The sequence below is a fragment of the Pinus tabuliformis genome, chromosome 7 (assembly GCF_031772625.1).
Source record: "Pinus tabuliformis cultivar Carrire ecotype Pingquan chromosome 7, CPIR1, whole genome shotgun sequence".
Taxonomy (NCBI): Eukaryota; Viridiplantae; Streptophyta; class Pinopsida; order Pinales; family Pinaceae; genus Pinus; species Pinus tabuliformis.
In genome coordinates this window covers 1,570,444,506-1,570,459,666 of record NC_142293.1, presented here as the reverse complement: position 1 = coordinate 1,570,459,666, position 15,161 = coordinate 1,570,444,506, and the positions used below count along the sequence as shown (strand labels likewise).

Here is a 15,161-nt window from a genome sequence, read left to right as displayed (position 1 = left end):
GCTTGTTTCTTGCCCATTATTTTAATGTTTTGGGGGCTAATTAGGCTAATTCGACTAAGTGAGGATCATATAAATAGAACTCACCCTCAATTGTGAGAAATCATCATCATCACTTGGATTCTTTCTCTTGAAAATAACTCACTTTTTCTTTGGAGCTATTGGAGACTCTTTTGATGCATTTTGATGTGTGGAAGGTGATTCACATTTCTTCTTTGGAGCTTCTTCTTGAATGATGGATGGATATCTTGCATGTAAGTACGCAATGTTGATGAAATTTTTCTTTGAAAATGTTTAATGTATGGAATTGCTGCTCTAGAATATGCAAATTTATGCCCTAATTGTTGAAAATAAAGTTTGGAAAGCTTTTCTAGTAGAGTATTGCATATATTATCCAATGCAAGGCATGTAATGAATGTTCCTAGTCAATGAATGCCTTTGATTCTTCATGAAACTCCATTATGTCTTGAAGAGGGTAAATGTTTGAAGTTGGTACCTAGGGCATTGATTTCGAGCCTCCTTGGAAGACTTTTTATGGACTGGGCACTAGTCCAAGGATTTTGGTGATCAAATTCCTTTTTCTCCATATTTGCTCCTCCTAAACTTCGGTCCCCTAAAGGTAGGGCTGAAATCTAAGGCTTGAAACAAAATTTTAGGGATGTGATTTTTCGGTAATTTGAGGGCCCAAACATCAAGCTTTGGGTCTAGGCTACCTATGCTCCAAGTTTGGTGGGCATCAATGTTATCGGAACTGAACTAGTTCTGGCAAAGCCAACCAGTCCGATCGGTTTGGGGGCAAAACGAGTCCGAATCGGCCCTCCGAACCGGAAAAGGCCGGTTCGGAGGCCGGTTCCTCCAGTCCGCAAGGCTCGCGGATATGCAACTTGTGCATAAAAAAAACATTTTTTATTTATTTTATTTTTATTATTTTTCCTAGTTTCTAACGCTACTCTAGCCTTGCCCTAAAGCGGAATTGGAGTGTGTTTGAGCGTATACACACTAAAAAGAGGAACTGTTTGGAGCAAAAGCGGTTGAATGACATGGTTTTTGTTCAGTACAACCTTAGGTTGAGGCGCAACCAATCGCTGAATAAAACCCCTGAATCAAGCAACATTGTCTTGGGTGACTTTGATCCAACATCAGAATGGATTGTGGAGAGTCAAGCACCAAGATTTGACAATGAAGCACTTTCTTGGTTGGAATTGGACCCACTTCCACAGGATGCAAAGGAAGATATATCAGAAGCACCAGTAGCAGCTTCAGGGCTAGGGGAGTCAAGCCATAATCCCATTGCACACTTGGATGCTACTTATTCTTCAAATGACGTTGAGAAGGATGATCAGGAATCAGATGATGATTTTGATGATGATTGATGATTTGATTATTGATTTGATGTAGCTGTAGCTTGTAGTATTGTAGGCTGTAGTATAATACTATGATCTATCATGTTATTTTGGACTATCAAGGCCTTTTAGAGCCTGCTTCTTGATGTTTGTATCATTTTTGGTTCAACGATGTTTTGCACTAAGTGCTATTTTGGTTATATGCACTATTACTTGCTATATAAATGATAACTTCTGCATATTTGTCTATTAATGGTTTGGATTCATATGGATGCACATGAATATATCTATTTTTTCTTTAAAATATGAATATTTTATTTGTTTTTGGTAAACTGTTTTTTTCTTCTTTGGTTCTGGTTCCGATCCAGTTCCGACTGGTTCCCAGTCCACAAGGTTTTCTAGTTCGATGACCAGTTCGGTTCTGATAAAATTGGTTGGCATCCACTCAAGTTTCATTCGTAAAATCTCTTGCCCTAGGTGTTACTCCAAGAGGGAAAACCTAGGTATTTCTCTCTCACCTTGGGACTTCTTTGAGGGTTGTATGAACTTGTTTCTAACGCTACTCTAGGCTTGCCCTAAAGCGGAATTGGAGTGTGTTTGAGCGTATACACACTAAGAAGAACCGTTTGGAGTAGAAGCGGTTGAATGACATGGTTTTTGTTCAGTACAACCTTAGGTTGAGGTGCAACCAACCGCTGAATAAAACCCCTGAATCAAGCAACATTGCCTTGGGTGACTTTGATCCAACATCAGGATGGGTTGTGGAGAGTCAAGCACCAACATTTGACAATGAAGACCTTTGTTGGTTGGACTTGGACCCACCTCCGTAGGATGCAAAGGCAGATATATCAGAAGCATCAATAGCGACTTTAGGGCTATACGAGTCAAGCCATAATCCCATTGCACACTTGGATGCTACTTATTCTTCAATTGAGGATGAGAAGGATGATCAAGAATCAAATGATGATTTTGATGATGATTGATGATTTGATTATTGATTTGATGTCGCTGTGGCTTGTAGTATAATACTATGATCTATCATGTTATTTTGGACTATGAAGGCTTTTTAGAGCTTGCTTCTTGATGTTTGTATCATTTTTGGTTCAACAATGTTTTGCAGTGAGTGCTATTTTGGTTATATGCACTATTACTTGCTATATAAATGAGAACTTCTGCATATTTGTGTATAAATGGTTTGGATTCATATGGATGCACATGAATATATTTGTTTTTTCTTTAAAATATGAATATTTTATGTGTTTTTGGTAAACCGGTTTTTTTTTCCGGTTTCGACTAGTTCCCGGTCCACAAGGTTTTCCGGTTTGATGACCGGTTCGGTTCTGATAACATTGGTGGGCATCCACTCAAGTTTCATCCATAAAATCTCTTGCCCTAGGTGTTACTCCAAGAGGGAAAACCTAGGTCTTTCTCTCTCACCTGGGGACTTCTTTGAGGGTTGTATGAACTTAGTATTCACTGGAATAAATCATAAGAAGCCCTTTCTCCTCCCTTGCCTTGACCTAGTGAGTACCTTGGAAGTATTTCTTCTCACGATTATTCATAAAACCCTAGGTCTAGTGCAAGTATTTCCTAGGTCTCTCAAAAGGAGCAAAGAGCCTCTTAGAGTTATTAAAACATCTCATAGAGCTTCTTTGAAAGGTCCTACCTCATCAGCTAGAGTCTTGATCTTAGGAATACCTATTATCATTGCATATCTCAAAACCCTAAGTCTTGAACTCCTTATCTCAAGGCCTTTCTTGGAGAGCGTTTTAGCTGCTTTGAAGCATTGAGACATTGTTGTGTCTCTGCTTTGAATGGGCATTTTGGAATCACATCACACCTAATCATTGATCTACCTGCGCTAAGTGATTCCCTTCCCACCGGGACTCCTCCCATCAGTGAAAGTTTGTAAAGAGCAGGGGACATTGACTGTGGGTCATTGTCCTATTGTTATCACTTGGTCTAGCATCCTTGTCCCATAGGGTTTCCTTTCTTAGGGCCTGCTAGATTGTGTGGTAACACGGCGCTCTGGTTAGGTTACATGGTTTTACTTTTACTAATTAATTATTATTTTTAATTTGACTTTTAGTGGTCCCTAGTCACTATAATACATCTTTCAGAATCAGCCATATCCAGTTTGAAACCCTGAATTGGATGATACTGGCCCCAGAATTGGTTAGACCAGACAATTTTCTGGCGAGTGTCCTATTCTATTAACGTTGACTATATATATATATATATAACTTGTTCCCATGCCACGTTTCAGGGGTCGACATGTCCTAGGTTGGATACTTGTATCCGTCTCTTGGGGTCCCAATGTCATGTGACTTAGGATATGAGCAGGTTATGACAAGGGATTGAATTGATGTTGCAAATATTGCAATAATATTGCTGATATTGTGAGATTTGAAGGTGGTGATTTTATCATCTCAATGTATTGTTATTGTTTTCAAATTTTGAATATATCACGATATTTAGTATCACTGATACTGGAAGATTTCCAATGTGGCAATATTATCAGCTTAATATATCCTAATAGTTTTGAAATTTTGAATATATCATGATATTTAGAAAATCTTGTGATATATCGGCAAAATATCATGAGATGATGGATAGTATTGGTTGATGCAGAAGATCATTTTGGGGGATTTTTCTGTCATTTTAAAGATGGAAATTAGCGGATGGAGAACAAATGGGTTGGTGATTGTTACCTTTGTTCATGAAAGAGATGTGTAGGCAGGGGGAGGGGTTGCTTTAGATGTTTAAACAGCGGAAAATAATGACTATTTTGTATTCTTTTTAAAGTTTTCCCATATTGCTGATAAGTTTGTTTCTGGACGCTTGGCAATATATTCGCTGACATGATTGCAACTTATTCTAACTTCAACCTATTTAGAAACACATTCTATTTGGTTTTTCATGTGCAGAGGATTAATCATACAGCAGATAATTTGAGTTTATGTTTTTTCTGAATGCAAGTTTCTGTTTGTTTGTCTGTTGAGCCTTTCTCAGCTGAAATGCACTAGGATATTCGGTTTTCTCTAGCTATCTACAACATTACAGTTACTTTTGAATGCTAGAATAGGCGTAAGATTTTGCATCAAAATCTGTCAAATGCTTGATCTTGTCCTGCTATTGGCACTGATTTGAACTTTGTTTTCACCCAATCTAAAGGATAACAAAGCAGCTGCGGTACTACCATCGAGAATATGTGCAAGAGTTTATGGCTGAGGCTGTGTCATTTTTGCTCCGAAATGCATCTGTTAAGCAGCTTATAAAAGGTATGTTGTTTGATAATTTGCTATATTAATCTGGTTATCCTTTAGGATGAATCATGACAGGTATGCCATTTTCAAACAGAGTGCTTTCTTTGCCGAAGTGGGTATTTTGTTAGCAATGTTGACTGTTTGGTACTGTGTTCAAGTATAGATAAAGTGCAATTTAGTCTGGAACATTAGCTTATATTTAAGTCGCATAAAACATGTACAAGTTTCTGAGACAGGAACACCTGGAAATGTGCACCATCCTCCCCTCCAGCCAACAAAAACAAGGTGCATGGGGGAAGCGTAGTATATAAAAATACAAAAAATATGGATATTAGTTTTTTAAATAACACATTATGTTGCAATAAAATAAGCTAGAAATTAAGAATGATACACATAAATGACTTTTTAGAAGGAGACATGTGTCTGTATTTGCTCTCTTAGATAATTGCATAATGCAAAATCCTATAGCCTTGTGGTATTGGCTAATGCCAATCCCCAATCCCGTACCCTCATACATGATAGAATATGAAATTTTACTTTCTCCATATAAAGTTCAGTGAGATTTGAACCACTCTCAAACATCCTGAAACAATTAATGGTAATGTTAAATCTTTTTACATTCAAGGTGACAAACTTATTAAATCTCAATTTCCTGTCTCTAATTTGACTTGAAAGGTCATTTGCATGAACAGGGAGATGTTTTCCAATGAGTCATTCTTACCTCTCAGGCACCTAGGTGGGCTCAGAAACTTCCGAAAAAGTGCCCAAGACATCACTGGAAATGGCCGAAATGCCTTGGAAACACTATCGGCTGCACCGTATGACATTTCCAAATTTGGAAATGGTGTATGGTACAGACAGTGGCGTTTCCAAGGCATTTTTTACCCGTTTCAGTGTTTGCAGGCATTGTGGGAACTGGGATGTGGCCAAACTAGGCCTTTCCTGCAACTTAGATTTATATGCATACTGCATGAGTATTGCCTGCAGAAGAGAAGTGTTTTTAATATATTAATGAAATACAAGCATCCAAAGATTTCTTTTGCCAATAATCTCAAAAGTTGTTAGTATAGACATGTGGACTATCCTTGTAGAATAGTAATGATTGAAGTTTTGCTGTTAAGTTAATCAGTCCAGAAGTTGTAAGATATAGTGACAATTTTCTGACTGGGTTGAGTTTGCCAGTATTTGTTTGTTATCATCACAGTCGGTATATTAGTCTTTGATATTTGGCTTTTCTTGTCCAAGCTTTTGAGGTAATGCCTGTGTATTACTAATTCGTTTTCAATATGCATATTCTGGCTAGTTATTTGTATGAGTATTTTCGATGTTTCCGAATATTAAATAAATATATTTGTTAGTTATTCGTATGAGTCTTTTCGATGTTTATTAGTATTACAATCTTTTCTTGATAAGCCATATTTTTTTATATCTGATATTGTCTATCTAAATGAGCAGGTATACGAAAAATAATGGGAGAAATTGTCATGGAGCCTTCAGAGGAGAAAACAACAGGCTGTAGTGCTTTACTGTGGCACATTCTGAAGGGTCCAGCATCAAAATTTCATTCGAGAGCAGAGCAAGCCCTTCGCCTTTTGTTGGATAGATCTACTTACTCTATCTCTACCAATAAGTGTCATGGTATGCTCTTTTGGAATAGGATTGATAGTTAGATTCTTGTGTTTTTTGTTCTTAGCATTATACATTATGATAGGTTAATTTATCTCCCATGTGCATAATGATATGAATCGATTTTTTTGAATCCTATGGTAAGTGTTGAACCATACTATTATATTTCTAGTAGTAACTTTGCTAGAGATGATAAAACATTTATTGAGGTACCACAAACAACTTCATGACGTCTTCTTCCGTGATGTCACATCTCACCCCCAATTCTGGAAGTCCTGTTATTATTTCTTTCATTGCAAGAAACCCCTCTTAGTCTCAGAATTTTTGCAAAACAGATCTGAGGAAACCCTAGTTTCCTCCAGTAAAGTCACACGTGTGCGCTGATAGAAACAGAGATTCTCTTCCTTTTTCTCCTTCGTTGCCCTCCTAAAAATTTTGCTCCTTCTTCCTCACTTGGGTCAGAACTCCCTTTCTTGCTTGGATCAGAAATCTTTTTCTCGCTTCACTCAGAAATTTTGCTTCTGAGTGTGTCATTCAAATGACGACAGGCTCTCCTTTATATATGCTTCTTGAGGGTGGATTAGGCCTCTTTTAGGCCGACTTACCTTTTGGTGGGCTTCTAAACTCATCATTTTACAATAATATTTTTCTTTCTTTGATTTTTGAGCAACACAAGGGCTATTACATCATGTCTTTTGCTATTTGACTTTGTACAAGACCCTAGAGCACACAATAAATGGGCAAGAAAGCCATTTTATAATAAATAATTTTCCTTTTACAAATACAACAATTATTACATGAATTCATGACACATATACAATTATGAAGACCGACACTAGTTACATTTAAACACCTGGTTAACCTGATGTTAACATAGTACTGTAAACTGCCTGCTGGCTGCAAAGAAATATGTCGTAAACTCAGAAATTCTGAATGTGATCTGTTCTGTATTGCTTAAATTAAAGATATGTTTTAGACTTCACTAACAATGGAAATGCGTGAGAGGGTCGCGCTTCTGTAAAAGAGCAGATCTCTAACAATCATACTTGGGAGCACCTCCACATATTTAAATGCACATTCTTTTGTGAATGTATTTTCATAAGATTGAGTCATACTGATGTTTTTTGGTGGAGCTTCAACATCTTTGTATGCATGTTGCAGGAGATGATGCAATTGTTGAGGTGGTAATGCGGACTGTTCAACGACTATGCAAGGAACTTAAACGTGAAGAATTGGGATTGCTTTGGGATTGTTTGCTTGAAGAAATGTCTTGCTTGCTTCCTGACATGAATTTGGAAGGTGTAGCTGATGCAACAACTGAGCCTATCATGCATCACTCGATGACAATTAAAGCCCCATTAGATACATGTATGGAAAATGAGAATGATATGCCTACTAAACTTGCAGTAACAGTTATAGGAGAAAGCCAAAGGAGAGAAGACTTTGTGCAGCTTGGCCGTCTCTTGTCATTACTTAATGTTGTACTTGAATTTCAAAATGGAAACAAAGTTAGTGGTAAGATTACAACGCTGCCTACCCTTTTGCTGTGACACTCAATATTTTTCAAACGTACTTTATTTGCTTGCTCTTTTGCAAAATATGATGTGTATCAGTTGGATCCACTTCTGATCCTTACTATTGATTTTGCAAATTCTTTTTCTATTGACTAGAAAATGGAGTCATTATTTTTTGTACTGCCTTCAAGGGATTGTTTCTACTTCTGATACATAATATTTGAAATTGAAAATTTGAACATGATCAAGATTATAAGCCATTGTTTATACTCGCGGAGCAACTAGTCAAGTTATTGATGAGCCCCTTGTGGACAAGGATTCCTCGGGAGGATTCAATACCATTGCTTGTGTCTGAAACACATCGGCTCTTACTTGGTCTTGTGCATAATCATGCACGGGTTGGTAGTGCAAGTATTGGTCCACTGGCTATATCCAATGTTGCTTCACAGTGGGCTTTATTGTTTCAGAGAAAAAATGATAGGTATGCATAATTATCTTGTAAGGATAGTATTTGTCTTATAATTTTGTTCTAGACCGGCTTCTGCATATTCTTATCTCAATTGCATTGTTCTGAAGTTCAAATCATGATATTATATTTGCAGCTTATTTACCCTCATCAGAGGCTTAATTGATCAGGACGTGTGTGTAATATATCCTTTCTGTCCTTATATTGTAAGGTACTTTATTTTATTCCAGTTCTAGTAGATCTTCTTCTGAAAGTCCTTGGCAGCAAATTTTCTACTAATGACCGTATCTTATTTTGAAGTTTCTCGAGGATAAGGTTATTGAAAGAATATTTTGTCAATCTGCTTTTTTCCAGTGCCTTGGATAATTTCATTGAAGAGTCTCCTGGGGATGTCCTTTCTTTATTGATAAGCTATTTTGAGAAGCTAGAAAGAAATCCCCTGTTCCTTCATAACATGGGAGGAAACACATCAAATATTTGTTCATTTGTTTTGCAAATAATTGAGGATGCAACAATAAAAATAAAGAGTGGAAAGTTTCATGAAGGAAATCTATCCCCGGTAAATAACTTAGCATCACAACCAGCTTTGGTCTGGGGAGCATTGAAGTGTTATCCATACATTTTTTCTTCCGAAGAAAAATCATCAATTGTGTGGGATTATTTACTGGCTATAAGTGAGGCTTTGATAACAGAAACGGGTAATACTATACTTTTCTGTCTTATTTTGTAATTTTCATGATTATTCTGTCTTTTTGTTCTTGGAGTTGTGTTGTCTTTGGAAGATTTATTTGTAAATGAATATTCTAACTGGTGGGTAGTGTGCGTGGCTCTTTTTGGCTTGTAGACAAAATTAAAGATCATTCCAGGAAAATGTGGGAATGCATGATTGGAGCTGCATTGACATCTCACTCTAAGCTACTAAAGGCGTGCATTCCTCAGCTGTCACAGCATCTCAATGACTACCTAAGCTTTGCAAGACATTTTAAGCTATCATCTCATGTGTTATGTGCAGTATCTGACTTTTTGGACATGATATTTGGGTGAGCATAATGTTATCATTTATCTTTATTTAGATAGCTTCTCTGTCAATTTCTCATTTAGTGATTCCTTTCCTGGTTGAATCTGAGGAATCAAGGTTTTGAAGTTTTCTTATAACTACTGTAACATTTATTAACTTATTTTTGAATTCAGCAAGTCAACAGAAGTCCTTGAGCATAATGTTGTCATTCATCTTTATTTAAATAGCTTCTCTGTCAATTTCCCATTTAGTGATTCCTTTCCTGGTTGAATCTGAGGAATCAAGGTTTTCAATTTTTCTTATAATTACTATAACATTTATTGACTTATTTTTGAATTCAGGGAGTCAACAGAAGTACTCAATAACGGTGATAAAGAATACCATACAGAACTTAAGATCGATAAAGCTCTGGATGCTCTGATGTTATTTTCCCATAACTTGGGAATGTCAGACAAAAAGCTAAGGCTTTCAACATTGAGAATTCTGAGCCACTATGAACCTTTTCCAATCCCTGAAGCCAAGAGTATGGAACGACCAGAAAAGAAAAGGAAAGTTGAAGGGGGGATATCTTGTGATGATCTTTCCAATTCTTACAGCAAGGTATGTGTTGTTATCCTGTTTCAATTATTTATTTATTTATGATTTTAGGGTAACAGGTAATGCTGAAGAGAGTAAGTTTCAGACTTATCATTTTATTTGGAACCACAGGTTATACAGCAGCTGTTTTCCATTGAAGCATCCTCTTTGTCCCTTGGTACTAGCAGACAAATAACTGTCATTATCTCTAAGATCCAGATGGACCTCTGTTCAGGAAAGATCCCAGACTCATACAAGACACTCTTATTGCATGGCCTGATTGGTATTCTTCATAATCGGTTTGGACTTTTGTGGGATTCAGCAATGGAATGCCTTGCAGCTTTGTTAGAGGGGCACGGAGACCTTGTCTGGTCTGCTTTTATGGAGCAGCTTGAGACAAATCAATCATTGCTCCTTGCATTACCAGGCCATGGTGTTAACCTTGAATATGATGGTTTTGTGATATCAAAAGGTAATGTCTTTCTTTGATAATGGAGATTGGGTTTTATAAGTTACCCACAATCATTGTTGTATCTTGTTTGAAATTACTTGATTGATTAATTAAAAATTTGTACAATTAAGTAGTGATTGAAATTTTAATTTATCTGAAGGAAATTACATCAAAGCATATATAACAGCAGTATCATTGTTTAGTGATGATGGCCAACACTTTACAGCAATGTTCCACCAAGACTCCGGGACGGGGAGACCCGGGTGCGGGGAGACACACAATGGGGACGTGTGGGAGTACTCTCAAATTTTAGGGAAATTTAGGGGGGGGAAGGGGAGACGTTGGGGAAATGTGGAAAAAGTCGAAGTTGGGATTAAATCGGCACGGGTCTAGAAGTTGAAAAAGTCGTTAAAGTCTGGAGTTTTTTGAAAAAGTCGGCAAAATAAAAAATATACAAGAATATTCATTTTTTAAAAAATCTTGACTTTTTCAATAAAATACCGATGCTTAAAAAAAAAAAAAGTAAAAAATCGTTAACGAAACTACCTCATTCACGATTTTTTGGAAAAAGTCCAGATTTAATCCCGACTTTTTCGATTTAATCCCAACTTTTTCACCTGGGAAAAAGGTCGGCAAAAAATAGGCCAGCCAAAAAAATTGCATTTTGGGGATTTAATCCTGACTTTTTCCACACTGCGTCTCGATATTTATATATATTTTTTTCTTTTTTAATATCTATATTTCAAATTCATATTCAATAATGAAAGCATAAATACAATGATACATACATAATTGAATTAAGTAAAGAAATACATTGATCCATACTCATCATCCTTACTAATATATACATGATTCATCCATAGACCACGAGATTCAATAATGGAATACTCTGATCCATATTCATCATTCATTATTCACCATTCTAGAATCTACATTGATTTAAAAATTAAATTTATCTTTCATCATTCTAGTTTCTAAATTGATTTAAAATTAAAATTCATCATTCATCATTCTAGAATCTAAGTAGTACTAAGCAAAATAAACTATAATAGATACTGATATCTAGTAAATTGATATAACTAAAACTCAAAAACAGTGGACTGATGAGTCTAAAAGTCACTCTAAAGTACACAGAGGGCTGGTGCTCTTGATTAAATACTAATTCCATACCTTTGTACATGACCAAATGCAATGGAAACATTGCAATCCATCGAATCATGAATTCCTGAAAAACTGTTAAGTCTACTGGATTTTGAGTGAGATCTAAAATTCCACTTTCTCCATATGAAATCCAGTGAGGCCGGAACCACTCTCAAACATCCTTTATCTTTCATTTTCATCCTTTTACTTTAAGAATTTAACATTACCATGCATTTCACTGGTGAGAAAACTGGTGCAACAACTCTGGGAGTTGATTCAACAACAAAATTGGCTGGCCTCGGCTACATCTGCGTTGCTCCTTCGCGGTAACTGCGTGGGCTTGAGTGGAGCTCTCTAAGGCTCTGCGTTAGATCTGATGCCCATTGCATCAGCTTTCCCTGTAGTTCTGGTAGTTCTGGCTCTCTACGCGGAACACAACTTTCTGTCACTGTGCTGGATCTTCTGGCTTTGCGTCAAGGCTGCATGGGCCCAGACTGGCCCAACGTCAACTCTCCTAGCTACTGCGCTGCCTCCACAAGCTTCTCTCCGCCTCTCTGTCAGTATTCCTGAACTATCCCTACCCCTCAGCTGCAAGATTTGCCCAATCAATTTCCCTCTTGAGAACTACGCACCTTAGAAAATCGATTTCCTCAATCTCTCTGTGTTTCCTCCAATTGATCCCAAGCCTTCCTTTATACTTTTCCTGTTGAGAAATCAACAGTCGTGATCTAATTTCTAATCAACGACTAAGATTAAATTAGACTTGATCCTCGTCTCTTAGAAGCTTCTCACCCATATTTTCATTAATAACCATTAATATTTTAATTTTCCTAAGTTTAGACTTAAGAACCCCAATAAAATATTAATTATTGTAATAAAATACAATCTGGGTGCAATTTCGCCAAACGATTTTTGGGTCTTGGAGATCTCATGTGTTCTAGCCCCTCCATAAAATTTCGGAGCTAGAGCACATCTGATGCTACCCAGAAATCAACATGTGTTTCATCCTCTCCCCGCATGTAGGATGCTTATTCCCTACGATCGACGGTTGACATCTCGGTTCCCCACGAATAGTATCCTTGTGACTCACTCTCGATAAATTCTTCTTCATTATCTTTATCAGTGTTCAGCAGAGTTGGGACAAGATGCAGAGATGGCACATAATGACAAGATGTCATGTTAATAAATTGTCAGGTGGATTGTCAGGTGGAATTCTCCCTAGTTGAGAGGGAGTGTTAAAATTGGCAACCAGGTCCAAATTCCACTGTAGATAGGTCTTTTGAAGAAGATAATTATGGCATTGAATTCCCCTTTTCGAGAGGACCAAAATCTACCTAAAGATTGTCAAATTTGGATAAGGAGAAGTGGGTTTTTGAATTTATGTTTTCTCACATGTAAATTATCAAGGTCGGCTTCACCTCTATGTCGGCTCATCAAGCCCAAATGGTTACATCTATTGACACCCATCAAATTGTATATATAGAGGTGTGTTCTCCCTCATTTTACAGACATCAACATGCTTGAATGTGTGTTTGAGGCCTTTAAGGAGGTCGAAGGATTGTTTGGTTGTGTGTTCTCTTCTGTCATAGGGTCGAGTCTTATGAGAGACAACTGCAGTACTTAAAGGGTAATTTTGGGCACCGTTGAAGTCTGATGTGTCTCCTTTAGGAGGTCGAATAGGAGCAACAGGCAACCACTGTGATTGAGTGCTGCTGTAGGCGTATATCAAGTGTTATATTGAGGTCGAGCTTCATACCTGTTATCACCTGTCGCCTACACCTACTTACAAGTTAGTGAGAAAAGCCTTCAACCCCACAAGGTTTGGTCGGTGGCAAGGAATTCAGAGAAGGGGCTGTAAAACTAATCCCGACTCTCTCTGTTTGAACTATCTCATAGGTTAGCTAAGGGGCGCGGGCCCTAATGAAAAGTTAAGTTAAAAGATGTGAGTTTCTAGGAGAGTGTTATAGTGAAAATGGATTACTTTTAAGGATTTATGAGCAAATATGATGTGAGCAAATTGAAATAACAATGCCAATCATTAACATGAGAAAAACCATAAAATCAGTGCCTTATAAGGAATTTTCTCAACAATTTGCTCAAAGTAAAATGTAATGCTCTCAAAAGAGAAAGCAAAGTAACCCTCAAATGTAAACAAGAATTGTTAGCACAAGATATGTAAGATACAAAATGCTTTTGAGATAATCAACTTTATGAATCAAAACATGTGAAACATATCTTGCCAAAACCCAAAAATTAGTAATTAACTTGGAAATGTAAAAGAAAGGAAGTGCTAAACCAAGGCATCAATATGCAATTAGACTTGAAGCATGAAAAGAAAGTACTTGTTTGAAAGGATTACAATACTTGCTTTTGGAATATCTTTGCATATGAAAACTCAAACCCTCAAGAGACAAGTAAAGTAAATGTAATGGAAAATGCTCTTGGTTAATTTTATCAATTATCTCTACAACAAGATTACAATTTAACTCTTCAATTCTTAGACCTCTTTTGTGCTTTTGTTGGATGGCTTATTCATCATGACATCTTTGCAGAGTTGAAGCAGTCATCTGCACCTTAAGGGTCCTTTGATATTTTTCTTCCTTTGTTAGAGTTGTTATGCCTTCTTTCGTGAGATGTCTTTAATGTATCTTGTCAGATAGTGATTCTTTATGACCATGGTGTTCTTCACATGCTTGATCTCTTTCTTCATTTTCTTCTTCTTGAATTGTTTAGATAACAACCTTGTACTTCCTCATGAGAGCACTTTCTTCATCACCTGCTTCTTGGACTAGTCAACGTTTCTTCTTCACTTGCTTCTTAGTTAGCAATCTTATACTCCTTAAGAAAGTATTTTTTCTTCACTTGCTTCTTGGACTAGTCAACAACATTATACTCCTTATGTGAGCATTTCTTTTTGTTGACCTTTATTAGATGTAGTACATACTCTTGACTATGTCTTTGGTGAAAGAGATCCTTTTGTACTTGATCATGTTTTTAGAACTATACCCATGACTCAATAACATATATGATGACATGACTTAAACTAGACCACTAAAGAGGGTCTAGACTTCATAAGCTAGATGAGAAAGCAGATCCAAGAGTCTTTCAAACAGGCTTATGCTTTAAATGCAGGGCTCATCATATGATACAAATGCAGGCTGAGTGATTACCTTTAGTGAGATTGTTAAATTTCTTAAGCACTTGGAGACAAATTACAACGATATTTGAACAATGAAATACTTAAATCAATATACTATGACAATCTTCACTAAAAGAGGAGATGCTCAATGGAACAAGATAAAAGGCGCCGAAATGTGTGAAAATTCGAGAATCCACCAGAATCACTACTGCAATAAACTGATATTACTTCTTCTACTTGTTAATCCATGCAAGTTATTTAGGGTGTTCTACTATAAATATCGAAGTAAATACAACTGCAGCCTACACCATTTAAATTTATAAGCGGAAACAAGAAACTGAACAGGAAATAGATACAACACAATGACATTGTTATTTTTGGACAAAAGTCCCCAGAAAAACCCAATGCGGGAAAACAGTGCAACAAATCTGAGGGTTTTATTGTTATGCAATAGTAAATCTGAGTACAATTTGTTGGAAGCCCAACTGGCTATTCGATACAGAGAGAAATTGGAAAAAATAAATAGTGAGATGATCTCACCCCATCACTGGAAGAATTTGACCCTTATCTCATTGGAAGGAGGCTTTGCTTTCCTTCTTTGTCAGCCTCTGCGCAGATCTGCATC

The 15,161-nt window shown here is 36.8% G+C and overlaps 1 protein-coding gene across 1 annotated transcript in view; it reads left to right on the top strand.

Annotated features, from left to right (window-relative positions):
• Window positions 1-15,161, top strand: part of LOC149254062 (uncharacterized) — a 165,477-nt gene that overhangs the window by 90,450 nt on the left and 59,866 nt on the right. Inside the window, 9 exon segments of the mRNA XM_089460063.1 lie at window positions 4,515-4,621; window positions 6,062-6,244; window positions 7,394-7,747; window positions 7,996-8,227; window positions 8,349-8,423; window positions 8,567-8,910; window positions 9,057-9,252; window positions 9,572-9,830; window positions 9,939-10,278. Coding sequence (XP_089316189.1) covers window positions 4,515-4,621; window positions 6,062-6,244; window positions 7,394-7,747; window positions 7,996-8,227; window positions 8,349-8,423; window positions 8,567-8,910; window positions 9,057-9,252; window positions 9,572-9,830; window positions 9,939-10,278 — 2,090 coding nt within the window.